The 27638-nt window shown below is 42.1% G+C and overlaps 1 protein-coding gene across 3 annotated transcripts in view; it reads left to right on the top strand.

Annotated features, from left to right (window-relative positions):
* COBL (cordon-bleu WH2 repeat protein) overlaps positions 1 to 27638 on the top strand; it is a 593805-nt gene that overhangs the window by 229119 nt on the left and 337048 nt on the right. For 2 of the 3 annotated variants that reach the window (XM_075315048.1, XM_075315046.1), the window contains exons 1-2: positions 2196 to 2426; positions 7977 to 8177. In XM_075315048.1, coding sequence (XP_075171163.1) covers positions 2254 to 2426; positions 7977 to 8177 — 374 coding nt within the window. In that variant the 5' untranslated portion in view covers positions 2196 to 2253. Of the gene's footprint in view, positions 1 to 2195; positions 2427 to 7976; positions 8178 to 27638 lie in introns of those variants that run through there. The other variant, XM_075315047.1, reaches the window with a different exon arrangement.

Below are 27638 nucleotides of genomic sequence, written 5' to 3'. Positions count from 1 at the left end.
TGGTATACAGCTAATGGATATCTGCAGCTTCTTTATATTGACCATGGGCCTCTTGTCTGCTTCTCTACATGCTCTCCTTGCTTGTGATGTCAGTTTAGGTGAACAGCCATGTCTTGATAGGTTTGCAGTTGTGCCATATTCCTTACATTTTTAGATAATGGATTGACTATTGCACCATGAGCTGTTCAGATCCTGGGCTATTTTCTTTTACACCCTAACCCTACTTATGTTTCTCCACAACTTTATCCCTGACCTTCCTGGTGTGTTCTTTGGTTTTCATGATACTCTTTGATCAAAAATGTTCTCAAACAAAACTCAGAGGGCTTTACAGAACAGATGTAGTTATACTGAGACATTACACCCAGGTGGACTCAATTTATTAATTAGATGACTTCTGGAGGCAACTGGTTACTCAGGATTTTGTTTATCAGAATACAGAGGGCTGAATACAAATACTTGTCACAATTTTCAGATTTATGCTTTTAAAATATTTAGAAAACCATGTATCATTTCCTGTATACTTCACAAATACTTGCTACTTTATGCTGGTAGATCTCATGACATCCCAAAAAAATACATTTAAATTTATGGAAGTAATGTGAAAAAAATGTGTAAAAATTCACGTGGTAGGAAAACTTTTTCAATGCCCTGTACATTGCACATGAAATCTGGTGCAGACATCTCAACACCAAATTCGCACCTCCTGGCAGAAAACTCCACTAAAACAGCAACAAAACCGTTTTTTGCATATAAATAAACATAGGGTACTTAGTAAACACTATTTTTGATAAAAAAAAAGCGTAAAGCCATCCCACCGCAATAATGTGTACCCAATCGGGACAGTACCTACACTCTAATATTAAAACCTCACCATGTGTCAACAGACATCAATCTGAATAAGGACAGAGAGTGGCTGGGTCCCAACTGGACACAAAGCCATGGGAAGCAATATAGATGAATTGCCCAGCTCACTAAGTAGGGGGCCGCTAGTATATAGCAAGAAAAAAATCCAGCGGAAAAAATGAGACATCCAAAATTTCTTTAAAGCTTCACTTTTATTCTTTGCATAAAAACAAGCTATGTGAAAAAATGTCATATCACCATTGTGAAGGTTTTATACTGAAATGTGTAGGCCCACTATTTGCTACTATTTTTGCATGTCTTTGCTGTTTTTTTCACAGATCTTATTTTTTATGCAAAGAATAAAAGTGAAGTTTTAAAGAAATTTTGGAAGTCCGCTTTTCCACTCGATTTTTTCTTCCTATATAACAGCCATGATAAGCGCACAGCTCGCATGTAGCCTATAGCCCTTTGCTTTATCTGTGATGGGTATCAAAATATGGGGGACCGTTGGTCAATTTTTTATTAATTTATTTATTTTTATATCACAATATAGAACCGCAGACAGGGTCTGTGATTGGTTGCAGTCAGACTCTGTCACACAGGCTGGGGGCGCGTCTGACTGCAGTCAATCATAGACATGGGGACTGCCGGTGGGCGGAGAAAGCAGTAAATATGCATGAGTGTTAATGCGCGGCCCCGGAAATAGACTGAGTGGCCAGGAAGCAGTTACAGCCGCATTGGCGACTCGGTAAGTATAAAGCGCTTACTCTAATCCCCCTGTCCCTATGAAAAACATTTTTAAGCGCTGGAATCTGGTCCCTATAGACTTATATGGGGACCAGCGTCTGACCAGATGAGATCAATTTTGGGCCAAACTCGTTTTGTTTTTTTTCTAAATTCGGTTAGTCCTGCCAACTGTGTTTTTTTTGGTATATTGTGGATAGAACCAGGATCTACGAACCAGTTAGAACAATGTGTGCCCCAAGATGAGACCTGTGGGAGATAAGGAATGTGTCTTTATTTATTTTTATATATGAAGAAATATTAAAAGCAGATGCCGTGGAATACCCTTTCACACAAAGTGCGGCTTTGAAGGGCTTTAGGTGAAAGGCGAGTATGGTCAGTTTTACAGCTAGAGTCAGTCCTGCTGGATGGCTGGATGGCTTCCCATGGCAAACTATCATTTAATAGCTCTTGAGAAACTCTGGGTTGTGACAACTTTATGTACTGCAATGTAATTATAATAATTAGAATTAAACAAATTACTCATATAATGTTACATAAGAGTTAGCTACCGCCTAAGAATAAGGAGGGCTGCAGTCACATCATTTAGAAGTCGATATTAATGAGTAACCATCTGACAAAAACGCTCTGAGGACTTTGACTTTCCTAATACAACAAACTACAGAAATGTCATGTGTTGTAGTGTGGCAGCCTGCACAGGACTACGTCTATACAGATTATGCTGTGCCCGGATTATCTGCAGCCAAGAAACTTTCCTTTTCACTGGGAGATTTAACCAAGGAGCCAAAGAAGACTAGAGACATAGGGGTTACTCTAGGAACTTACATTGTCAATCCCAGGTATTTGTATATAATGTATGTTTTTCAGTGCATTGTCTGAGCAATGATGCCATTACTGGGCTAGGTTACAGGCTAATAGATGCTGGCCGGCAGTCTGACTACTGTAGCAGCAAAGTGAGATTATGTCTGGTGTGATAAGGTATATCCGACATGTACACAGCAACCCTACTCTTGGCAGACAAGTAATGAGTTCTGTTAATTCTTTACTAGTCCAGAAAAGTATTATTCTACTTAAGGTTGGTGTCTTATTTCATTGTTTTTGGCTGTTTAATTTGTTTTGTTTAGGTTTTTTTCTTGCTCAGAACCTGATGTGAATATAGTAGTTTATGAAGAATTGTTCTGTAGGTCTGGTTCCAAAATGTCAGAGAACGTTAGACCATGCCTTTCCCCCACTGTATATCAGTGTGGTTGGTTGTGGTTGGTCTGCAATAAATGTAGTGTACGCTTCATGCGCTCTATTTCCAAATGGTTATGAAATGTTAAGAATTTGAAGAATTACTCTTAAGCCGGAACCATCAGCGGCAGAGGTGGGGATATCCTATTGCTACTGATATACAGGAGTTATGGTTTAGAGATTTTTGTTACTATGTTTTACAATGAAACAATGGATGATGTAACTGTCCTGCTATCTGTGCCTATCTGAGCAGTGCGCATTGATATTCTATTTAGCGGCGACTGTATGAGTAATCAGGCAATTTTTTTTCATTATTGTATTAATTGATGAGTTTTTTAGTCTTTGATAAAGATGTTTTAAAAGATTTCTCACCAGAGCTTCTACTTCTACTACATATGCAAAATGCTAAAAAAAAAATTAGGATAGGTTATCAATGTCTGATCAGCTGGGGTCTGATACCCCGCACCCTCGCTGATCAGCTGTTCTCGGTCCTGGCAACAATAGCAGGTGGCCGGAAATGCTCAGTTCCCAGAGCTGCTCAGCCTTCTGATATTGGCCACGGACGGGTACTGCACATCCTCCTCCTATTTATCTGAATGGGAGGTGGATGTGCAGTATCCGGATGTGGCCACTATCAGAAGATGGAACTGAGCATTTCCCGCCACCTGCTGATGCTGCTGAGACCGAGGACAGACGATCGGTGGGGGTGCCTGGTGTTGGACTCTGGCCGATCAGACATTGATGACCTATCCTAATGCGGGCTTTACACAAGATGACTGATCGTGCGATGCATCGTCGGGGTCACGGTTTTCGTAAAGCACATCCGGCATCGTACACGACCTCGTCTCGTGTAACACCTCCTAGCGACGCTGTATCGCTCACAAATCGTGAGTCGTGTACTCGTCGCTAGGTTTCATAAAATTGTTTAATTAAAATGGCGGCGGTTCATCGTTTCTGTGGCATCACACGTTGCTCCGTGTGACACCACGGGAAGTCAACGATCAATGATAAGGTGAGCATTTTTGATCGTTAGCAGTCGTTAGTACGTTTCACACGCAACGACGTCGCTAATGAGGCCGGATGTGCGTCACGAATTCTGTGACCCCAATGACATCTCGCTAGCGATGTTGTTGCGTGTAAAGCGACCTTAAGCCCTCATATGGCAATATTGATGGCAAAATAAAAAGAGTATGTCTCTTGGAAGAAAGGGAGCAAAAAATGAAAACTAAAAACGGAAAATCGCCTGGGGGTGAAGAGGTTAAATCCCTGCAACAAACAAAGTTAAAAACCCCATTGTACCACAATGCAGTATATTAACAGGGAAGAAAAGTTCTGAATGCACCCCACTCACCATCACCTTAAAGTTCAAGAAATACCTTGATAAAGAAATGGCAAATTTTTCTTTGTTTTTGATACTCGTTATGTCCATGAAGAAATCCTTAGACTTCTGAGCAGATAACGTTGGATCCTGATGACTTCTTGGACCAAATAATGAGCGAACATATAGCTGATGAAAAAGACATATCCACCAGATTGCATACCAAGCCAAATGTTTAATACGTTTTAGTAACAAACATAAATAAAAAAAATAATAAAGGGCTTAAAAAAACCTATGGAACGACCATAGGACATATCAATCACCCTTGCCAAGAGGTCTCTCCTCATATTTTCATTGAAACACTTTTTTCTACATGTCTGTGAGGTGTTATCAGGATCCAAAGCTATTAAAAATAAAGGTTTAAAAAATAAAGTTTAATGTTCTTTGGCTCCTTCTCTGCTGACAAAACCTCATGATGTGTGTTGTGACATTGCTGGCTGATACACAACATCACTTCTTATGAAGCCTAGTCAGTGGCGTTGCTCAAAATGATATGCTGGAGCCCACAGCGTCATGGTGTCAAAAGGTCTAGTCAGCATCCAAGGTGCTAAAGACCATAAACCTTACATTCATTATCATCTGGGGTCTGGAGGGACCTCGGAATATAAAAAAGCACACTTGTTTTGCTTCTAAATTCAATGTGAATTAATACAAATTTCTGCTGTTGGTATGTTTCTTCTTGTGGAGAGGGCCAAGCATAAGACGTCTTATAGGTCATGTAATGCTCCTCTGAAAAATTAAATATGAATATGTTCTAGAAAAGGACAGGAAGAATTAGGGTACCTCATATTGGGGATAGTAGTTCTAAAAGTCTATACTGACCCTTTTTACGAGCCTTGTCAAATAACTAAGGATTAAAAGCCAAACCAGACCCCCATTTGCAGAAAAGTGTTTTGGAGTGTTTAATTTTCATCAGTTCAAAGCAGGAGATCTGATTTGGCAAAGGCCCCCTTCACACGCCCGTGAAAATCATGCACGTGTTTCATGGACGTGTCAAGGGTGCGTGTTCCCCTCCGTGTGCCGTGTTTATGGCACTACGTGTGTTCTCCATGTGTTATACGTAATAACACATGGAGAACGGAAAGCCCCACCTTACCTTTTTTTACGGAGCTGTCTGTGGTGCTGACTGACAGCGTCCGGCACAGGCCACGCCGCGCTGACCCTGCTTCCAGCCCCCAGTGAAGAAGATGCTTTGTTCAAATTCACTGGGGGACGGATGCAGGTGACAGCCGCGGCAGACACTACAGGACTCGTGGAGGTGAGTTTGTGTTTTTTTTTATTTTTAAAATGACACGTGTGTTTCTCCGGCGCATGTCACGTGGGCCCGCATCCACACTACTTCCGTGTGGTACGTGTGCGGGCCACGTGACACCTGTGCTGCCGGAGAAACACGGACATGCATCCGTGTGGAGCACACGGGCTCACGTGTGCTGCACACGGAGGCACGGGCCAATGGCTAAACACGTGGGTGCACATAAACCCATTGATTTTAATGGGTTTACGTGTGCCCGTGTCTCCGGTACATGCAGGCACGGACCTAGCACGTAACGGAGACAGGTGCATGTGAAGGGGGCCTAAGGGTGAGAGCTCTGACAGTAGGCTTAAAGGGGAACATTTCTCCCTGTGGAAAGTGCTACGCTGGCCTAAAAAGAATGTTAGGCCATCCAATGCTCCTCTGGGAATTTTAATATGCAAATATCCTCATTAGAGAGGAAGAAGTCTAGAATTGGGAATTTTAATATGCAAATATCCTCTTTAGAGAGGAAGAAGACTAGAATTCTAGTGCCACCTACTGGAAGTAGTCAATATTTACCCTTTTAACTAGCCTTGCCATGGCTTAAGAAAAAAAGACAAACCATACACTCCATTTTCAGACAAGGCTGAACGGAGCCCCACAGTGGAGCCATGCACAGAGTGACCCATGACTTACTTTGTAGGGCAACGAGGGGTTAACTTTTAGGAAGAAAAGTTCTGGGGGGGTCAAAAGTTTAGGGGGCTTGGTGTAAAGTTAGGGAAATGGTTAGGTTTTGAATAGGGTATATAGGGTCAGGAAGTGGGGTGGAGAATACCAGAACGGCACGTGTTGCCACCAGAAAAGGTCCCCGCCCTCCCGCCCTGTGTTGATTTGGGGTATGGGTTGCTCAGGAGGTAGTGTTGCATTTTAATAAACTGTTCAGTGTCGTTTTGGCTAGCAGTAGTTAGGTGGGTTCTTGGAGTTGGTGGTAAAATGGTGGTGGGGGGTTATACATCAGGTGAAAGGTAACCCCCTCCTTTTCCTTTGGAATTGTAATTATCTTGTGGACTTTGAGGCTCTCCAGGGTGGGGTCTCCTGGGAGTCAGTGTTAGGGAAATGTTTTCCCGGTAAGAGTTGTCCCCGAGCTGTTTTTTTGCGGCTGGGGGCAACGTCGGATGGTTTATTAATGCTATGGACATTTGCCAGATTTTTGGAGCTGCAAAAACCCTCCTCGCTGTAAGAAGTTACGCTATTTGTTTACTGTTATGTTTGTTTAATAAAGAGCTGATTTGGCCAATTTATCTAAGCAGGTCTCATGTGCTCATTGGAAGGGGAATCTGTGGGGAAAAAGGGTAATGGTAGCAGGTCTGATTTGGCTATGTGAGAGGCCTCGTACCGGTGTTCTGATGGGGAACACTTCTCCTTGTGGCGAGTGCCAAGCCAGTGTAAGGTGTTTCAATTTTGCATAATTGATTCTCTTTCTTGTTGCGACTACAGAAACATCATGTTAGGATGTAAAAAACGTACCGCACATGGACCTATGTTAGTATGATACTTTCACCTGAGCGATTTTATACATGAACCAATGCTTTGTGTGAAAAAAGTCAGAGCATGTTTTGCTCTTTCTTGTCTGTGTTTTTGTATGTGGCTCACTTTATATTACATTGAATGTGCAAAAAACCAGACACCATATGTACTGTATATCCATGGCATCCATTTTTAACAAATCAAATGCAATAATTAACATAGGAAACTGTATTTGACATTGTATATTTCTTTCATTATTGACGTATGAAAACAACTTGGGTTGCATAAAGATTGCATACAGATGAGAATACAGATGAAAAAAATGGCCTTTTTTCATTTTGAATGTGGGATGAGTTTTATATGCTTGGCGTGCACGTAGCCTGACACAGAGAGAGTAGTTACCATACATACTGTCAATCATTGTAATACTGCTCAAAATCATTAAGATTGACTATCCCTATTCATCTCTGATCCCTATTCATATGTACAGTCCATGGAATTAATGGTGTTTTATAAATAATAATAACCGCTATAAATACTGGGTGCATAGTTGCCCACAAGGATGTGTCTCCTAAGTATCCCTGAATAAGGATTAATTTCCTCATGTGAATATTTGACACAAATGAACGCATGAATCCTTTTTTGTAAATAGGCTTGGCTGTGCTCCTGTTTGCTTCAGTTACATAACGTTTTGGTTTCTTTTAGACCATTTAAAATGTAAATGATGTGGAAATTCATACAAAATATAGTTCGTCTTTGTACAATGAAGAACTTTTGTACTAAGGAACAAATATATTTTTGCTTTTTTTTGTGCACATTTTATATAATTGACTTAAAATATTAGCACATTACTGAGTATAATCACACAAAAATGCTTGTAAGTATACTTTGAGTGTATAGATTCTTACTGTAAAAAAGTCATTTAATTTCAAGGACTCAGGTTATATTCAGTGTAGTATAATTGTAAATAAAATTGTAATATTTAGTAGTAACTTTCTTATATATTATTTCTTCCAGTAAGAAAATTAAAGCCCCTGCTCCTCCTCCACCAGTACAATCTACCTCCAAACCACAAATAGAGCACATGTCATCAACAGACTCCGAGGGGACGGGAAATGAAATCTCGGAAGAATCAAAAGAAAATCTGCTCCATAGAAAGGTGGATCTCACAATATGTTTACCAGATGGGCAGGAAAAGACAGTCACTGTTGATGGCAGGTAAGTCACTGTGCTGACTACATTTTTGCAACCTGTTTAAAAAACATTACAAATTTGTATTCATCCATCGGTTTCACATGAAGAATAGCTATGTGATCGGCACAACAATGAAATTTAGTGAACATCATTATAAGTTAGTTTGGTTAGTCAGGTGCTGGTGTCATCAACACATCCAGCAATACTTTGGGTGTTCATTATAAGCACAACTTAAACATGTTGGCCACTACTTTTACATTGATGGACTTTCCTTATGATAGGTCATGAGTGTGTGATCGACCGGGGTCCAACACCCTGCTCCTATGCCAATCAGCTGATTCTGGTGCTGGCAGCTGGATCAGGATACCGAAAATGCTCAGTTCCAGAGTGGCTCTGTTTCTTGCAGTACCCAACCGTGGATGCTATCATTTGATGGGGCAGCTCTTGCTGCAACAGCCGACATCGAGAAAAGCTGATCGGCATGGGTGTAGGGTATCAGACCTGGTTGTTCAGACATTGATGACCTATCCAAAGGAAAGGCCATCAATGTAAAAGTAGTGGAGAACCCCTTTAACTGTTTCATTTACTACAAAAACCTTGTACAACTCCTGGCATGTTCATTCAGTTTACTTTTGTTTAAAAAAGCAGATCACAGACATGGCACCAAACTGGAGTCATTTCAAATGGCAACATTCTGGCTGTAAGAAACACTAAAAAAAATCATGAAAACATAATGTGCTAGCCAGTTACAGTTACTTTTGAAGACCAAACAGGGGGAAAAAATTATGGAATCACTCAATTCTGAGGAAACAATTATAGAATCATGAAAAACAGACAAAAAAACACTCCAATACATCACTAGTATTTTGTTGCACCACCTCTGGCTTCAATAACAGCTTGCAGTCTCTTAGGCATGGACGTAATGAGTGAGAAACAGTACTCTTCATCAATTTGGCTCCAATTTTCTCTGATTGCTGTTGCCAGATCAGCTTTGCAGGTTGAAGGCTTGTCATAGACCATTTTCTTCAACTTCCACCAAAGATTTTCAATTTGCATTGAGATCCACACTATTTACAAGCCATGTCATTGACTTTATGTGTCTTCTTTCAAGGAATGTTTTCACAGTTTTTGCTCTATGGCAGGATGCATTATCATCTTGATAAATGATTTCATCATCCCCAAACATCCTTTCAATTGATGAAATAAGAAAAGTATCCAAAATTTCAATGTAAACGTAGGCATTTATTGAAGATGCAATGACAGCCATCTCCCCAGTGCCTTTACCTGACATGCAGCCCCATATCATCAATGACTGTACAAATGTACATGTTCTCTTCAGGCAGTCATTTTGTTTATTGTTTAGCTTTTCTGTATGTAAATCCCATTTCCTTTAGGCAGTTTCTTACAATGTGGTCACAGACATTGACGCCAGTTTCCTTCCATGCGTTCCTCATTTGTTTTGTTGTGCATTTCCTGTTTTGGAAACATGTTGCTTTAAGTTTCCTGTCTTGACGCTTTGATGTCTTCCTTGGTCTACCAGTATGTTTGCCTTTAACAACCTTCCCATGTTGTTTGTATTTGGTCCAGATTTTAGACACAGCTGACTGCGAATAACCAAATGCTTTTGCAACATTGCGTGATGATTTACCCTCTTTTAAGAGTTTGATAATCCTCTCCTTTGTTTGAATTGACATCTCTCGTATTAGAGCCATGATTCATGTCAGTCCACTTGGTGCAACAGCTCTCCAAAGTGTGATCACTCCTTTTTAGATGCAGGCTAATGAGCAGATCTTATTTGATGCAGATTTTAGTTTTGGGAATGAAAATTTACAGGGTGATTCCATAATTTTTTCCTCATAATTCAGTGATTCCATAATTTTTGCCAGGGGTTGTAGTCTCGTTTCTGTGTTCCATATCTAAAGCCATGACATTTTTTAGTATAGCATAACCTGTACAGAAGTCATGCTGAAAAGGGTTCAAAATTAGGTGTGTGCAGCCTATGTGGGTGTAAAATGCATTGCTGACTGTTCCACTCCTATACTGAGGGAAAAACAAAACGTAAAAAATACTCTATGTGTGCACGTGACATAATAACTACTATTTATGCATACATTTTCCACCTTCTTTTATTCAGCCTGTCTTGTAGACACGTGGTGAATCTGGGAAACAGTAAGAAATGAATTTCTTAATTAGCTTCTTACGCAACCCAGAGTATGGGTGCTACAATACCACACCTTGTTTCCTAATTTAATTTAATATATGTGCAAGCTCAATGTACATTGAGTAGTCACATTGCAGCGTTCCATAGACATCCTCAGTTATATAAACACTAGTCTAATTTGGGAGCTCAGACAGTAATATGAATGGCGTGCCCTGGCACATTAGGCAATTGTCAGGATTGTATTTTTGGCATACAAGAAAAATCTGTTGTTGGAAAATGATTGCTACATACTTCATTACCTGTATATAGCCATGACAACACACACGTATGGCAATTTATACTACACCCAGGATATAATAAAGGGGGTCTCTACTATGAGGATAACCCCTTCTTAAATACTATAATTCCTCAGGTAAAATAAAAAAAATCTTATACACCCCTCCCATACCAGCAGCATGCCAGGAATGTCAGCGCCAATTATATTGAAGCTTGTATGACGTTGTTATGCCTCATGAGTGCTGCAGCCAATCACTGCGCTTTCACTTTTTTCACATGAAGGGTCAGGGAAGGTGAGCGCTCTGCAGCCTGTTATTGGGAATAGGACTCATATGGGAAAAATATTTTACACAAGGAAAAATAGCATTGGGGTTATCTGAGTAATGGACAAGCCATTTAAGGCTGTTTACAAATGTTGTTTTGCCGCCATTCTCAAAAATAGTGGAAAAATATTTGAAGTTCAGTTGTGATCATCGCAAAGAACTGCAACGTGTTACGTGACTATAAGATTTGAATGTAGCTCTGAGACATCCTGTATGTCAGTTGTCCCCAATTTTTCTGACCTTGAGAGCCACATTTAGATCTGACAGAGGGTTAGGAGCAACCTTTAGTAGAGAGGGTCACAAGCCACATCCAGCTCCCACCCCCTCACAGTAGTGACACCCAGAGACCCCACTACCCGTATAATGACAGCCAAAGCTTTTCCACAGAAATCACACTGAGGCAGTATACTAAGTTCCAGGGGTTTGTACCCTACCCCCATTCAGATTTGCTCTTCTGTGTGGGGCTACTCACAAAAGTCCCTGTGACGACATGGACTCTCATGGGTTAAAGTTTCTTAAAATCCAGCCAGACAGCATGATCATAGTATCATAGTATCATAGTTTTTAAGGTTGAAGGGAGACTCTAAGTCCATCTAGTTCAACCCATAGCCTAACATGTTGATCCAGAGGAAGGCAAAAAAAACCCCAATGTGGCAAACAAGTTCCAATGGGGAAAAAATTTCCTTCCTGACTCCACATCCGGCAATCAGACTAGTTCCCTGGATCAATAACCTGTCATAAAATCTAATCTACATAACTGGTAATATTAAATTTTTCAAGAAAGGCGTCCAGGCTCTGCTTAAATGTTAGTAGTGAATCACTCATTACAACATCATGCGGCAGAGAGTTCCATAGTCTCACTGCTCGTACAGTAAAGAATCCTCGTCTGTGATTATGATTAAACCTTCTTTCCTCAAGACGTAGCGGATGCCCCCGTGTTCCAGTCGCAGGCCTAGGTGTAAAAAGATCTTTGGAAAGGTCTCTGTACTGTCCCCTCATATATTTATACATTGTGATTAGATCCCCCCTAAGCCTTCGTTTTTCCAAACTAAATAACCCCAAGTTTAATAACCTGTCTTCGTATTGCAGCCCACCCATTCCTCTAATAATCTTGGTGGCTCTTCTCTGCACCATCTCCAGTTCAGCTATGTCCTTCTTATATATCGGTGACCAGAATTGTACACAGTATTCTAAGTGCGGTCGCACTAGTGACTTGTACAGAGGTAGAACTATATTTTTTTCATGAACACTTATACCTCTTTTAATACATCCCATTATTTTATTAGCCCTGGCAGCAGCTGCCTGACACTGGCCACTAAAGTGAAGTTTACCATCCACCCATACACCCAAGTCTTTTTCTGTGTCTGTTTTACCCAGTGTTCTACAATTAAGTACATAATCATAAATGTTATTTCCTCTACCCAAGTGCATGACCTTACATTTATCTACATTAAACTTCAATTGCCACTTCTTAGCCCAATCCTCCAATTTACATAAATCTCCCTGTAATATGATAGATTGTCTATAGATGGGGGAGAAGTCCCTCATTGTTTTTACAAGACTCTTGTTGACTCAATGTAATTGTGTTGGCCACTGAAAGCTAGACGTATTGTTCTCCAGACTTTTCCAGTAATCATTGTATTGTAGTTGTGTATTGCTAATGTGATTACCTTAGTAGCCATTGTTGAGTCGGTGACTTGCCGACTCCATGTAGATATACTGAGTCTTTCTATGCACGTCATTTAAATGAACATTATCCATGCAGCTTGAAATTCATCCAATGGGAGAAGCAATCTTGTCCAACCAATCGATGAGGACGCAGTGTATCCTAAGGGAAAGTTATGGCTATAAAAGGGACTTCTTTAAGCCACCAGGGTTGATGAAGGTTGATGGATCCAGTCTAAGCTCTTTGGAGCTGACTAGAGGATCAGGATATCTTATGGCTTCAATCTAGGGACTCCGGACCCGGTTGGAGACCATATCCACAGCCTAGGGATTTCGACTCCGGCTGCCAGGATTTTAACATCAAACCAGGACTACCTAAGGAGGACACTCAGGTTGGGACAGTTCAGTCACCTGTTACAGACTTTGCAGACCTCAGACATCTTGGAACCTGTGAGGCATGGACATTCTAAATCCCTGGTGAGCCAGCGGAAGGGTGAGACTCTGTTGCCTGTTACATTTGTGTGTTTTGCTGGTTATGTGTTATGTGCCGTTAATTGTTTGGGGATCCAATAAAGTCTAATTATTGTGGTTCCCTCACCCTGTGTTGTCTGAGTAGTGTTATGCCCACGGTTAAGGAGGCCGGCGTTCAGTTGGGATGAGCCCTGAGCCACGCTGTCTTTCTAAAGGCGGCGGGTTTTAGTGGACGAGAGCACCCACTGAGCCCCGTGTCTCCACAGTCCCCATATGGAGACCTATTCTTTATAGCTGTTTGCTAGACCTGGTGCTAATGCATCAAACTGTAAGACAGCCGTGAGTCACGCAACAGAGGCCGTGGGTAACATGTGGCTTTCAAGCTACAGGTTGGTTGTGGACCCCTGCAGGATGTGGTACAAATTACCACTTGTATGGTGTCAGGACAATACTCAGGAAATTATGTGTGCAATTATATTTGATATGAACTTCCAATAGAATTAAGGGAGATATGCAGGTATGGGATCTCAAAGTATGGGTCCATCAAAAAGAAATAAAATCTAAGTACTGTACATACATTTCAGTTTAAGACATATTATGAATAAGTGATTACTGAACAGCAGATAAAGTAAGGTACGGTAATTCTTTAGTAATAGAGTCTAAAATAGAGACATTTTGTTTATGGATTGATCCCTTCAGTTGAAATGCTTTGCATCCATTGCTTTAGAACACGTGATTCAGGCAAAAGAAAGAAGTAGTTCCTTGTCAGCTTGGCTTTTGTCTTGGCAGAAATATCAGCTGTATCCTCATTTATTCAGTGCTTCTGGCTTTCTTCCCAGCTTTCCCGGTTGAAAATGTGAGGTTTCTTCTGCAGCTCTTTCAACTCGATCTGATACGTGTCATTTTAACAACTCCGGTCTTTTGCTTAGTTTTGTGCAAATAAAAAATGTATCCAATTCAAAAGAAAATACAAAAATAATAGAATTCTTTGTAGCAGGTCTTCGGTCTTATGGTATGATTTTCGCAGACAGCTCTTTAATTTCCAGTCTTAGTTTTAAGTATCATCCTGTAAATAATGGAAGCAGGGCTCAGAGACTGATTACAGAATGTTACTAAGAATAGCTGGCAGAAGTATCAAGATTTTAATCATTATGTGGTTTCTCCTCTAGTCTCTATCATCATAGAGTGAAAGTCAATAGAACTATATCGCAAGCCTTGCAAAACGCCCAAACGTTGTTGGTTGTGTTTAATCCCTTCATTGCCAGGGTTTCCTGCGACTTTGCGCCTCTGGAAGCGAGAATAATTTTTGAACTTTTAAAATGTCCATCTAAAATCTGGATCATTAAACATTTACTTCATATTAACCCCCAATATACAGTCAGGGCCAGAAATATTTGGACAGTGACACAAGTTTTGTTATTTTAGCTGTTTACAAAAACATGTTCAGAAATACAATTATATATATAATATGGGCTGAAAGTGCACACTCCCAGCTGCAATATGAGAGTTTTCACATCCGAATCGGAGAAAGGGTTTAGGAATCATAGCTCTGTAATGCATAGCCTCCTCTTTTTCAAGGGACCAAAAGTAATTGGACAAGGGACTCTAAGGGCTGCAATTAACTCTGAAGGCGTCTCCCTCGTTAACCTGTAATCAATGAAGTAGTTAAAAGGTCTGGGGTTGATTACAGGTGTGTGGTTTTGCATTTGGAAGCTGTTGCTGTGACCAGACAACATGCGGTCTAAGGAACTCTCAATTGAGGTGAAGCAGAACATCCTGAGGCTGAAAAAAAGAAAAAATCCATCAGAGAGATAGCAGACATGCTTGGAGTAGCAAAATCAACAGTCGGGTACATTCTGAGAAAAAAGGAATTGACTGGTGAGCTTGGGAACTCAAAAAGGCCTGGGCGTCCACGGATGACAACAGTGGTGGATGATCGCCGCATACTTTCTTTGGTGAAGAAGAACCCGTTCACAACATCAACTGAAGTCCAGAACACTCTCAGTGAAGTAGGTGTATCTGTCTCTAAGTCAACAGTAAAGAGAAGACTCCATGAAAGTAAATACAAAGGGTTCACATCTAGATGCAAACCATTCATCAATTCCAAAAATAGACAGGCCAGAGTTAAATTTGCTGAAAAACCCCTCATGAAGCCAGCTCAGTTCTGGAAAAGTATTCTATGGACAGATGAGACAAAGATCAACCTGTACCAGAATGATGGGAAGAAAAAAGTTTGGAGAAGAAAGGGAACGGCACATGATCCAAGGCACACCACATCCTCTGTAAAACATGATGGAGGCAACGTGATGGCATGGGCATGCATGGCTTTCAATGGCACTGGGTCACTTGTGTTTATTGATGACATAACAGCAGACAAGAGTAGCCGGATGATTTCTGAAGTGTACAGTGATATACTTTCAGCCCAGATTCAGCCAAATGCCGCAAAGTTGATTGGACGGCGCTTCATAGTACAGATGGACAATGACACTAAGCATACAGCCAAAGCTACCCAGGAGTTCATGAGTGCAAAAAAGTGGAACATTCTGCAATGGCCAAGTCAATCACCAGATCTTAACCCAATTGAGCATGCATTTCACTTGCTCAAATCCAGACTTAAGACGGAAAGACCCACAAACAAGCAAGACCTGAAGGCTGCGGCTGTAAATGCCTGGCAAAGCATTAAGAAGGAGGAAACCCAGCGTTTGGTGATGTCCATGGGTTCCAGACTTAGAGCAGTGATTGCCTCCAAAGGATTCGCAACAAAATATTGAAAATAAAAATATTTTGTTTGGGTTTGGTTTATTTGTCCAATTACTTTTGACCTCCTAAAATGTGGAGTGTTTGTAAAGAAATGTGTACAATTCCTACAATTTCTATCAGATATTTTTGTTCAAACCTTCAAATTAAACGTTACAATCTGCACTTGAATTCTGTTGTAGAGGTTTAATTTGAAATCCAATGTGGTGGCATGCAGAGCCCAACTCGCGAAAATTGTGTCACTGTCCAAATATTTCTGGACCTAACTGTAGTTATGCAATTGTGTGTCAAAGGGTATTTTTTTTGTAAAAAAACATAAAAATTAATAATAGTGGCTAAAATTGTGACCTAAACAGAAAAATACATACAGCACACTTCCTTAAAAGGGATGGGGCATAAAATAAATTTGTTTCAATAATTGAAAGAGTATTATTTTTTCATATATATATATTTATTTTTTAATGGTATAAAATATGAAACATTATTTTTAGCCCCTTTATTCCAGAGCCTGGATTTCACCTTCATGACCAAGCCATTTTTTCAAATTGGACCAGTGTCACATTGACAGGTTATAGCTCTGGAATACTTCAACAGATTCCAGTGATTCTGAGATAATTTTTTTTGGTAAATTTAAGATAATATTTTTTGCCTGTTCATGACCTCAAGCTATAGTGCACTTGGGTTATGCAGCAGGACGATGATCTAAAACACACCAGCAAGTCCACCCCTGAATGGCTTAAGAAAAACAAAATTAAGACTTTGGAGTGCTGTAGTCAAAGTCCTGACCTTAATCTGATTGACATGCAGTAGCATGACGTTAAAAAGGGGGCTCATTCTCTGAAACCCTCCAATGTAGCTGAATTACAACAATTCTGCAAATGATGTCACACAAAGTTTTGCACAAAGTTCGCTGACTGTTATGGTGGCATCAGGCTCTGTTCACATTGCAGATTCTGACACTTCACACGATGGTTTCTCTGGTATGTGAGATCAACACAGGCAGACTCGGCCGTCAACCTGCTGTGTGCTGATTCATAGGCAGGCAAGCAAGAGTTCATCTCTGTTAGTCTGCTTGCTCCTTTAATCACACGTTGTGGGGAGACATATCACATCTGTTCCCATGCTATGTATGCTGGTTGAAACATTCTACCCATGCCAGCTATAGTTTGTCTATGTTGGTCTGTGAGCTTTGGTGTCCCAGACTTTGAGTTGAAAATGTTGCTTTGTGCTTGGAGTGGTTGTGGAGTCTACCCATGTTGTCTTGTTGCTTCATTCCTGCTCTTGTTTTCCTCTTAATCCTTTATTGATTTATACCTCTGTGTGCGCGTTTTGAGTGACAGAGTTTTGATATCCCCTTTCTGTTATTTCTGTGGTTTTCAACATATTCCTGTCCCATCCCTCACTGAGGTGAGGGGGAGAAGGAATAAGATTAGGATTGGTTAGGAACAGGGCCAGGAAGGAGACTCAGGCATCTCCACCATTAGGAGTATTCCTAACGCTAGGGATAGCATAGGACCCCATAGCTGGGGTCACCGCCGTTCACTGCAAGTGGGTCACACAGTAATGTGCAAACTGTAGGCTGCTATGACGAGTGGTGTTGTCATGAGGTCACTACAGTTCACTGCCATGGTTCTCACACAAAGTATTACGAGAGCCGCTGGCAGTGAACTGGGGTGTACTCATGACATCATCGCTTGTCACAGTAAAGTGGGTCGCACAGTAGCGTGAAAAGCGCCGCAGTTCACTGCCGGCTGTTCCAGTACTTTGTGTGAGAACTGCGGCAGTGAACTGTGATGAACTCATGACGTCACCGCTCATCAAAGCCACCTGCATTTTGCACACTACTTTGTGACCCACTTTGCTGTGATGACCGGTGACCTCATGAAGTCACCACAGTTCACTGTCGGCCCCGATTCTCAGACAGCACAGTGTGAGAGCTGGAAGTGACTGCTGTTCTAGCCTATGAAGTTTGTTCTGTGAACGTTCTTTATACACTGGGGCACTGAGTCATGTGACCTCCATATGGATTATGGTGGACCTGCTGGTCTGGTCTTTATTTCTTTAATAATTTTCTCTTTTAATTTCTTTTAGAGGCGCTTTTATGCAACGTCGTGGAACCTCCATGTGTAGTACAGTGGAACTTCAAGGCTTTTTATTTTTTATAATAAATTGGTGAATGAGGGCTAGTTTCGGGGGGTGATTTTTTTAAATAATTTTTTTTTGTTGTGTGTTTTTGACTATTTACATCTACTGGGTTGGTAATGGGGCGCCTGATAGACACGCACCCATTACTAAAACCAGGGCTTGACACCAACTGTCAAGTCACAGCTGACATCAACCCCATATACCCCATCAACCGCACTAGGTTAACGAGGCGAAGCGCCAGGATTGGCGTATCTAATGGATGCACCACTTCTGATGCAGCTGCTGCCTGCTATTTATAGGCTGTGAAGGGACCAATAACCATCGACTTTTCCTGCCTGAGAATACCATTTCCCAGCTGTTAGCCTCACTTTGGCTGGTGATCCATTTTGGGGGGACACCACTTACTTTTTTTTTTATTATACATTTAATTTTAAATAAATAATTAAAAAAGTAGTGTGAACTGACCTTTGTTTTGGATTACCAGCCAAGGTAATGTTGCCAGCTGTGAGCTGCAAGCCAAGCTGCAGCTGTCTGCTTTACCTTAGCTGACTACCAAAAATAGTAGGGACCCCATGTTGTTTTTTTAAATCTAACTACCGTATTTTTCGCTTTATAAGACGCACTTTTGTTCCCCCAAATTTTGCGGGAAAGTAGGGGGTGCGTCTTATAAGCCGAATATACGGGGGGGAGGGGCGGTGTATATATATATATATATATATATATATACACTGCAGGGTCCGCTCTGGAGCGCTGCTGGGGCAGGTGAACACTGCGGGCGGCAGCATCAGATCTCCTGCTCCCGCTCATATAATATGCACAGCCGCTGTCCATCACCATGGTGCTGAAATCGCATCGCAGTGACAGGCTGGGGGAGTGGTGCATATTATATGTCCCTGCGCCCCCCTGTGATCGCACATGCCCCCCCCTGTGTTAGGTATGGCCCCCATGCTGCTGGTCATCCTAAAATAAAAAAGCTTTACTTACCCCCTCCAGCGTTTCTCCCCGGTGTCTCTGCTTCCACTGTGATCAGGCAGTCACGCAGAGATTAAGTCACTCTGCTGTGACGATCACATGACCGGCACCAAGAACCAGGAAGTGGAGGAACAGAAGCACGGAGGGAGACAGGAGGGAGATCAGCGCTGCAGGAGGTAAGGAAAGAGTGTTTTTTTTTACTATGGGCAGCAGCATGGGGGCCATATCTAACACAGGGGAACGTGTGCAATCCATAGGGGGCCATAGGCAGCACAGGGGAACGTGTGCAATCCATAGGGGGCCATAGGCAGCACAGGGGAACGTGTGCAATCCATAGGGGGCCATAGGCAGCACAGGGGAACGTGTGCCAGCACAAGGGGGCTATATTCAATATAAGGGGGCCATATCCAGATTAAGGGGGCTAATTTTAGGATGGGGGCTATGAGGGACATATACCCTATATGATTTGTTAGACGGACACTGGCATTATAAGATGGACCCCATTTAACATTAAAAAAAAAATTCTCTTTTCCTTCACCAAATTTGGGGGTGCGTCTTATAATCAGGTGCGTCTTATAAAGCGAAAAATACGGTATTTCTTTTGTGGCTAAATTCAAGGCTAAACACTTTTTAGTGCCACATGAAAGGCACTATAGGGTGCAAGCTTAGAACACAATTGTGTCCCTAGTTTCCTTAGACAGCTCTTTGGTCATGGTCATGATGGAGAGGTTGGAGTGTGATTGATTGATTGATTGTGTGGACAGGTTTCTGAGGCTGGTTTCACATCAGCGTTTTCCTGCCGCACTCCCAGACCCGGCCAAGGGCAGTACAGTACAATACAGTTCACTAGCAAGCTCCGGGCACATGTGGTCATGTGACCGGAGCATGTGACAGCATGTGACCGGGGCTTGCCGCACTGTCTGTGAACTGTATTGTACTGTATCGCCCTTATGCCGGATCCGGCAGTGCGGCAGAATACCGCTGATGTGAAACCAGCGTTATACAGGTATCATGTTCAAAGATTTGCCATTAATACAGGTAATGAGTGCAGAGTAGGAGGGCTTCTTAGAAAAAAAATAACAGGTCTGTGAGAGCCAGAATTCTTCCTGGTTGGTAGGTGATCAAATACTTTATTTCATGCAATAAAATGCAAATTAATTATTTAAAAATGTGATGTTCTGGATTTTATTTTATTTTGTCTGTCACAGTTGCAGTGTGCCTACGATAAAAATTACAGACCTCCCCATTCCTTGTAGGTGGGAAAACTTGCAAAATCAGCAGTGTATCAAATACTTATTTTCACCACTGGAGGTGTTTGGCATCTATCTATCTAGCTTTTGACAGTATGTAAAAGATCATGATAAAAACAAATTGTGCACGCATGTCTGAGTGCCGCGCGTTTTTCTTTCTCCCATTGAATTGTAGTGGTGAGACATGCAGGCATCCGCAGCGTGCTGCAATTTGCCCCCATATCGTTTTTGGAGAGGAAAACGTACAGATATGCCCTACACTATTGTTTAACATTGGTGCAAATGCAATGCAATTTTTTATCGCATTGCAGCTGCAGATTTTATATGCAGATGTGACTGAACTCTCAAAAAGAGACCAGAATCACGAATTATAGGCTGTTGTCACACGAGCATTGATTCTTTCATACGAGAGAACTGAATTGTTTATGGAAATTATACTACGATCAAATTCTGATCCACGTTTGATCAGAGCATAGTGGGATCCGATTCTCTCGCATGAGAATCAGAGCACTATCAGAAGAAGATGGAGAGCAAAATGTCTCCATCTTCTCCATTCTGTGCATCCATCCAAATCAGACAGCACTCAGATGTCATCCATGTGCAGCCAGATGATTTCCAAGCAACAATAGTCTTGAATGGGTATGTGCCATCTGATTTGCTCTGCAAATTGCAGCATGCTGCACTTATTTTCTCATGCTGATTGGCAATGCTAGTCATCACTGCCCTATAAAATAACATTTGTCCAGTGGTGTTAGCAAAGTGTGAGTCGGGAGTGACAGATACAGTTCTCACTTCAACTCCTGATATTTCAGGCTGGGTCGTAATTACATACATATGGCTATTAGTAGGCAGGACATCCTTAGATACTGAATTGACACTCTGCGAGTTCATATGAGATATATCCTTAGCTGGGAAAGTGTTATTTTCCATTTCATGCCTACATTATTAGGAACACCTGAAAAAAACTGTAGCAGAGGTGTATCAAGTTGCTCTTTTACACGTCGTTATAAATTCAGCTTGGTGCCCCCCTTCTGAAGTCTTGGGTTGAATCCATAAGGAACAAACCTGTTTGTTTTTTTAACCTGCAAACTTCATCGCATTCATATACAATACACATCATTTTAGGTGCACACATACATCTTCTGAGTGCTGGTTCTGGCCTCCCATTCTCATCAGCACGTACTTTTTCCTGCTGACTTATACCCCTTGTGAAAATGATAGCGTGGAAGCATGGCTTCCACTAGAATTGAAATCTTTCTGTCAAGTGTCTATACTCTTGGGCCAGTTTCAATGAGGAAGACAAACTATTTAGGAAGCAGACGTTGGTTTGTGCAGGGCTTCATGAGCGATTACTGTAAATCTATGTGAGTGCAAGTGCAGAAGGATGCATGACGAAATTATTAACTATTTTTCTGTGATTAATCAACAAGCTGTTACCTTTGTTTGGCAGATTTAAGTGGATACTTAGAAAAAATGTCATAGATTTCTCTTCACTTCATTTGAATAAACTAGAATATAACAGTTTAGTAAAAACATTCATTCTAATCTCGTCTCACACAACTCATTCTAATCTGGTCTCCCACAACTGTGTCCTTCTTATATCTTAAGGCCCCGTCACACTAAGCAACATCGCTAGCAACATCGCTGCTAACGAACAACTTTTGTGACGTTGCTAGCGATGTTGCTGTGTGTGACATCCAGCAACAACCTGGCCCCTGCTGTGAGGTCGCTGGTTGTTGCTGAATGTCCTGGGCCATTTTTTAGTTGTTGCTGTCCCGCTGTGAAGCACAGATCGCTGTGTGTGACAGCGAGACAGCAACAACTAAATGTGCAGGCAGCAGGAGCCGGCTTCTGCGGAGGCTGGTAACCACAGTAAACATCGGGTAACCAAGAAGCCCTGTCCTTGGTTACCCGATATTTACCTTTGTTACCAGCCTCCGCCGCTCTCACTGTCAGTGCCGGCTCCTGCTCTGTGCACATGTAGCTGCAGGACACATCGGGTTAATTAACCCGATGTGTGCTGTAGCTAGGAGAGCAAGGAGCCAGCGCTAAGCATTGTGCACTGCTCCCTGCTCTGTGCACATTTAGCTGCAGTACACATCGGGTAATTAGCCCGATGTGTGCTGTAACTAGGAGAGCAGGGAGCCAGCGCTCAGTGTGCGCTGCTCCCTGCTCTGTGCACATTTAGCTGCAGCACACATCGGGTAATTAACCCAATGTGTGCTGTAATTAGGAGAGCAGGGAGCCAGCGCTCAGTGTGCGCTGCTCCCTGCTCTCTGCACGTGTAGCTGCCTGCGCTGGTAACCAAGGTAAATATCGGGTTGGTTACCCGATATTTACCTTAGTTACCAAACGCAGCATCTTCCACGCGGTGCTGGGGGCTGGTCACTGGTTGCTGGTGAGGTCACCAGCAACTTGTGTAGCGACGCTCCAGCGATCCCTGCCAGGTCAGGTTGCTGGTGGGATCGCTGGAGCGTCGCAGTGTGACATCTCACCAGCAACCTCTTAGCAACTTACAAGCGATCCCTATCGTTGTTGGGATCGCTGGTAAGTTGTTTAGTGTGACTGGACCTTTATACATCTAGAGCCAGTAGGACACCTGTAGACTGGTCTTCATTCTTATCTGGTCTCCCACAACTCATACTACAACTTTCTCCTTATATCTTATACCCCTAGAGCCAGTAGGACACCTGTAGACTGGTCTTCATTCTTATATGGTCTCCCACAACTCATACTACAACTGTCTCCTTATATCTTATACCCCTAGGGCTAGTAGGACACCTGTAGACTGGTCTTCATTCTTATATGGTCTCCCACAACTCATACTACAACTGTCTCCTTATATCTTATACCCCTAGGGCTAGTAGGACACCTGTAGACTGGTCGTCATTCTTATATGGTCTTCCACAATTTATTCTAATCTGGTCTCCCACATCTGTGTCCTTCTTATATCTTGGGTTCACACATAGCGACAGCGACAACGACGTCGCTGTTACGTCACCATTTTCTGTGACGCAACAGCGACCTTGTAAGTCACTGTTATGATCGCTGCTTAGCTGTCAAACACAGCAGATGCAGCAGCGATCATAACGACACGCCTCGCTGTGGTACATGTGCAGAGAGCAGGGAGCCGCGCACACTGCTTAGCGCTGGCTCCCTGCACTCCTAGCTACAGTACACATCGGGTTAATTACCCGATGTGTACTGCAGCTACATGTGCAGAGAGCAGGGAGCCGCGCACATTGCTTAGCGCTGGCTCCCTGCACTCCTAGCTACAGTACACATCGGGTTAATTACCCGATGTGTACTGCAGTTACATGTGCAGAGAGCAGGGAGCTGGCACTGGCAGAGAGAGCGGCGGACGCTGGTAACGAAGGTAAATATCGGGTAACCAGGGAAAGGTCTTCCCTTGGTTACCTGATGTTTACCCGGGTTACAGCTTACCGCAGGCTGCCAGAAGCCGGCTCCTGCTCCCTGCTCGCTTCATTTCGTCGCTCTCTCGCTGTCACACACAGCGATGTGTGCATCACAGCGGGAGAGTGACGACCAAAAAATGAAACTGGACATTCAGCAACAACCGGCGACCTACCAGCAGGGGCCAGGTCGTTGCTGGACGTCACACACAGCGACAGCGACGGGACGTCGCTGCAACGTCACAGAAAATGGTGATGTAGCAGCGACATCGTTGTCGTCGTCGCTGTGTGTGACACCACCCGTGTCATGTTATACCCGTATGGCCAGCAGGACACCAGGAGTCTGGTCTTCATTCTAATCTAGTCTCCCACAATTTATTCTAATCTGGTATTCCACAACTGTGTCTTTCTTATATCTTATACCACTAGGGCCAGTAGGACACCTAGAGGGATGGCCCTCATGCAGCACAACAGTAGAATGAACCAATGAGTGTCCAATTTTCATTAAAAACCAGGCACTGGTGTTAATGCGAGCTCAGTCCTTTTCCGAAGAATGGTGTGGAGGAAGAACTGCACCGGCCCAGCTGTGTCCCTGCTAGACTTGCTCCCGGTTGGAAAATAACCTGGTGATTTGCTTTCTAAGAATGTTTGCCAGGTCTCTTTTATTTCTTAATATGTAGAATAGCTTTGTATTATTTGATCAGGATTTTCCAAACAGGTAGTCTTTTTGATTGCTCTCACTGGAGAAGTACGCTATAAATCTTGCATGCACTGTCCTGTGTAAATCTTCTCCGGTAATTTACCTGGTTTAGAACTGAAGTGAGCAAGTGTTGTCTCTTTTGTTATGTGAGTATAGGTGTTACAGCAGGTGTGGCACTGCCATTTGTTTTATTAGCTTTTAAAAATGATAATTCACATCTGATTAGTTGTTCTTAGCCTTTGTTGAAACATATACTCGTATATTATCCTATAAGAAATACTTTTAAAAATGTGTAACAAGTTGAGAATAGATTGCTTTGAGACATTCTCTCCCCATCTAAACATTTTCATTGTTCTCTGGAGCCAATCATTTCAAAAGCATACTAAATCTAATACCTTTTATTGCCTCATCACACATAAAAATTATACAGGGTAAACAACGTCATTGCCTTATGATAAGAAACGTACACAAATGAGACTGATTTATGGCTGCCAATGGAGCTGGGTAACTGGTGTTTACTGAATACACGTATTTATTTATTTTACTTGCTTGTAAGGCACTATACATTTCCACAGCACTTTACAGATGTCATCATCACTGTCCCCACTGGGGCTCAGAATCTAAATTTCTATCAGTATGAGTCCTTGCAGATGTTGACTTTGGTGGGACTTGAACCCAGGACCCCAGTGCTAACCACTGAGCTACCGTATTGTCTGGGTATGTTCACACTGCATTTTTTTAGTAGGATTTTGAAATGTATCCATTCCAAAACACATATAAAAAACATCAAATACTTTTGGAATACTCTTTGTATTTTTTTTTGTGGGGGAGGGGTGAGGAATATTTGTTGTACAAAAACTTTTGAAAACCGTGGCATGAAAAAAAATGAAAGTCACTTCTTTTAGGCGGTTTCCTCATAGAATCTGCTTCATCCATGATACTGGTAACTAACGGCTGCCAATCACTGCAAGGAAGACAAAGGCTTCCTAAACCTTCTTGAAAAAAAATCCAAAAATAACACCTCCAAAATATTTAATGTGAACAACCCTAAAAATAGTAAAATGAATACTGCTCTAATTCGGGGGTACGCTGCAAAACTGACGGAGAGGTGTTTCACAGTACAGGTAGATAATGACCTACAACACCTTTCTGCTCCTCTTCTCAGTGATCTATATATACACAGTGCGGAAGCACACTGCTATTAATAAATATATGAAATTCAAAGAGTGCAAAAGCCATCCAACCATGTCAAGGTGTACCGTTACTATGGATGGTCCCTCAACACTTTTACCTCTACACATGCCAAAATAGCCTCATCTGACCAGGATGTAAAAACATGTATTAGTTGATACTTTTAATTGTACTCAATTGCAATTAATGAATTGAGCTATGACAATATTTGGAAGGCTGTCATTGATTTAGCCCCTTCCCACAAAGCCATGGGTTAATCTTCCTGATTAGGCCAAGATCTTTACATCTGATATGTGTCACTTCATTATGTAATAACTCTGGAACGCTTCCACATATCCCAGTGATTCTGAGATTGTCTTTATCATGACACTTTATAGCTGATATTACTGGTAGTCAATTATTTGTGTTTAAAGTAGCCCTCCCATGAAGATTTCTTTTCATAAATCTGTGTATGTAGTGTAGTGTGTGTGTATTGTTACTTACCACCTCCTTCTGTGGTATCCAGCACTGTTGTGCGTCTCTTATCGGTAATGTCACCGCTATTCAGACTATGCGGTTCACTTGGTGCACTCTGCATGCATAGCTGGAAGTCTCTTTTACATTGAAACGCTATGGAGCTTCATTCTGGCGCTCCATAAACTTACATTGTAAAAGCCACTTCTGGGTCACGCAGATCGCAGTGTGACCCAGACAGTTTGAATAATCTGTGACATCTGAAATTTGGCAAAAAATGGAGAAAGTCATATCACACAAAATAGTTAATAAATAAAATGCACCTTATGTCTACTTTATGTCAGTATCATTTTCTTAAATATCTTTTTTTGTTAGGATGTAGAAGGGTTAAAAGTTTAGCAACATTATTTCAATGAAATTATTTTTTTTAGGGATCAATTCACTTTTGTAATAAGTTTGAATTCTTTATATTCCGGAAAACTCCTGAACAAGACCCTATTTTAAAAACTACTGAATCGCAGGGGAAGAAGGGGAGAGGTAGGGAGGGGGGGTGAAGGAGGGGAGGGTTAGGGGCACTTTGCACACTACGACATCGCAAGCTGATGCTGCGATGCCGTGCGCGATAGTCCCCGCCCACGTCGCAGCTGCGATATCATGGTGATTGCTGCCGTAGTGAACATTATCGCTACGGCAGCTTCACATGCACTCATCTGCCCTGTGACGTCGCTCTGGCCGGCGACCCGCCTCCTTATTAAGGGGGCGGGTCGTGCTGTGTCATAGCGACGTCACACGGCAGGCGGCCAATAGAAGTGGAGGGGCGGAGACGAGCGGGACGTAAACATCCCGCCCACCTCCTTCCTTCCGCATAGCCGGCCGGGAGCCGCAGGACGCAGGTAGGAGATGTTCCTCGCTCCTGCGGCTTCACACACAGTGATGTGTGCTGCCACAGGAACGAGGAACAACATCGTGACATCGGTATTTCCCAATTAATGGAAATGACCGACGCTACACCAATGATACGATTACGACGCTTTTGCGCTCGTTAATCGTATCATAAAGGATTTACACACTACGATGTCGAGAGCGACGCCGGATGTGCGTCACTTTCGATTTGACCCCACCGACATCGCAGCTGCGATGTCGTAGTGTGCAAAGGGCCCCTTAGTTTTTGTAAGTAAGGTTTATTGTTTCAGAGGGTTAAGCTACAAAGGATGGTGAAAAATTGGGCATTGGGGAGTGGTTAATTGAAGTTTTTAATAATGAAGAGAGGGAAGAGGCAAATTTAAAGAAAGGGATGGATATCTGGATATTACGCTATGAATGATTTATTTGCTATTTAGATTTGTTGGCCCCTCTTTTCTTCATTATATACCCCATTTCATTAATGCAAGAAAACAAATAAAAATTTGGTTTACAAAAAAACCCGACATGAATCAAGGTATTCAGACTCGCATTCAAGATTCATGAGCATCAGAAGAATAAACAGAAGGTGGTGGGGGAAAAAATAAATGACTGTTTTTCCCCACTATATTGTTGAGTTCATTGTCACAGGATGTAACAGATGAATATGGACCCCACAATTTGAAACGCAACTTTTCCTGACTCTACATATCCCCAATGTGTGTTCAGATATTACTATTCGGTCACTTAACAGTTCATAAGGGAAGGAGCGCCATTATGATTTGCTAGAATGGTTTGTGTGTGTCTT

Source organism: Anomaloglossus baeobatrachus, chromosome 6 (genome assembly GCF_048569485.1).
Source record: "Anomaloglossus baeobatrachus isolate aAnoBae1 chromosome 6, aAnoBae1.hap1, whole genome shotgun sequence".
NCBI classification, from domain to species: Eukaryota; Metazoa; Chordata; class Amphibia; order Anura; family Aromobatidae; genus Anomaloglossus; species Anomaloglossus baeobatrachus.
Note: the sequence above shows the minus strand (reverse complement) of the source record. Positions and strands in the feature narration are given on the sequence as shown.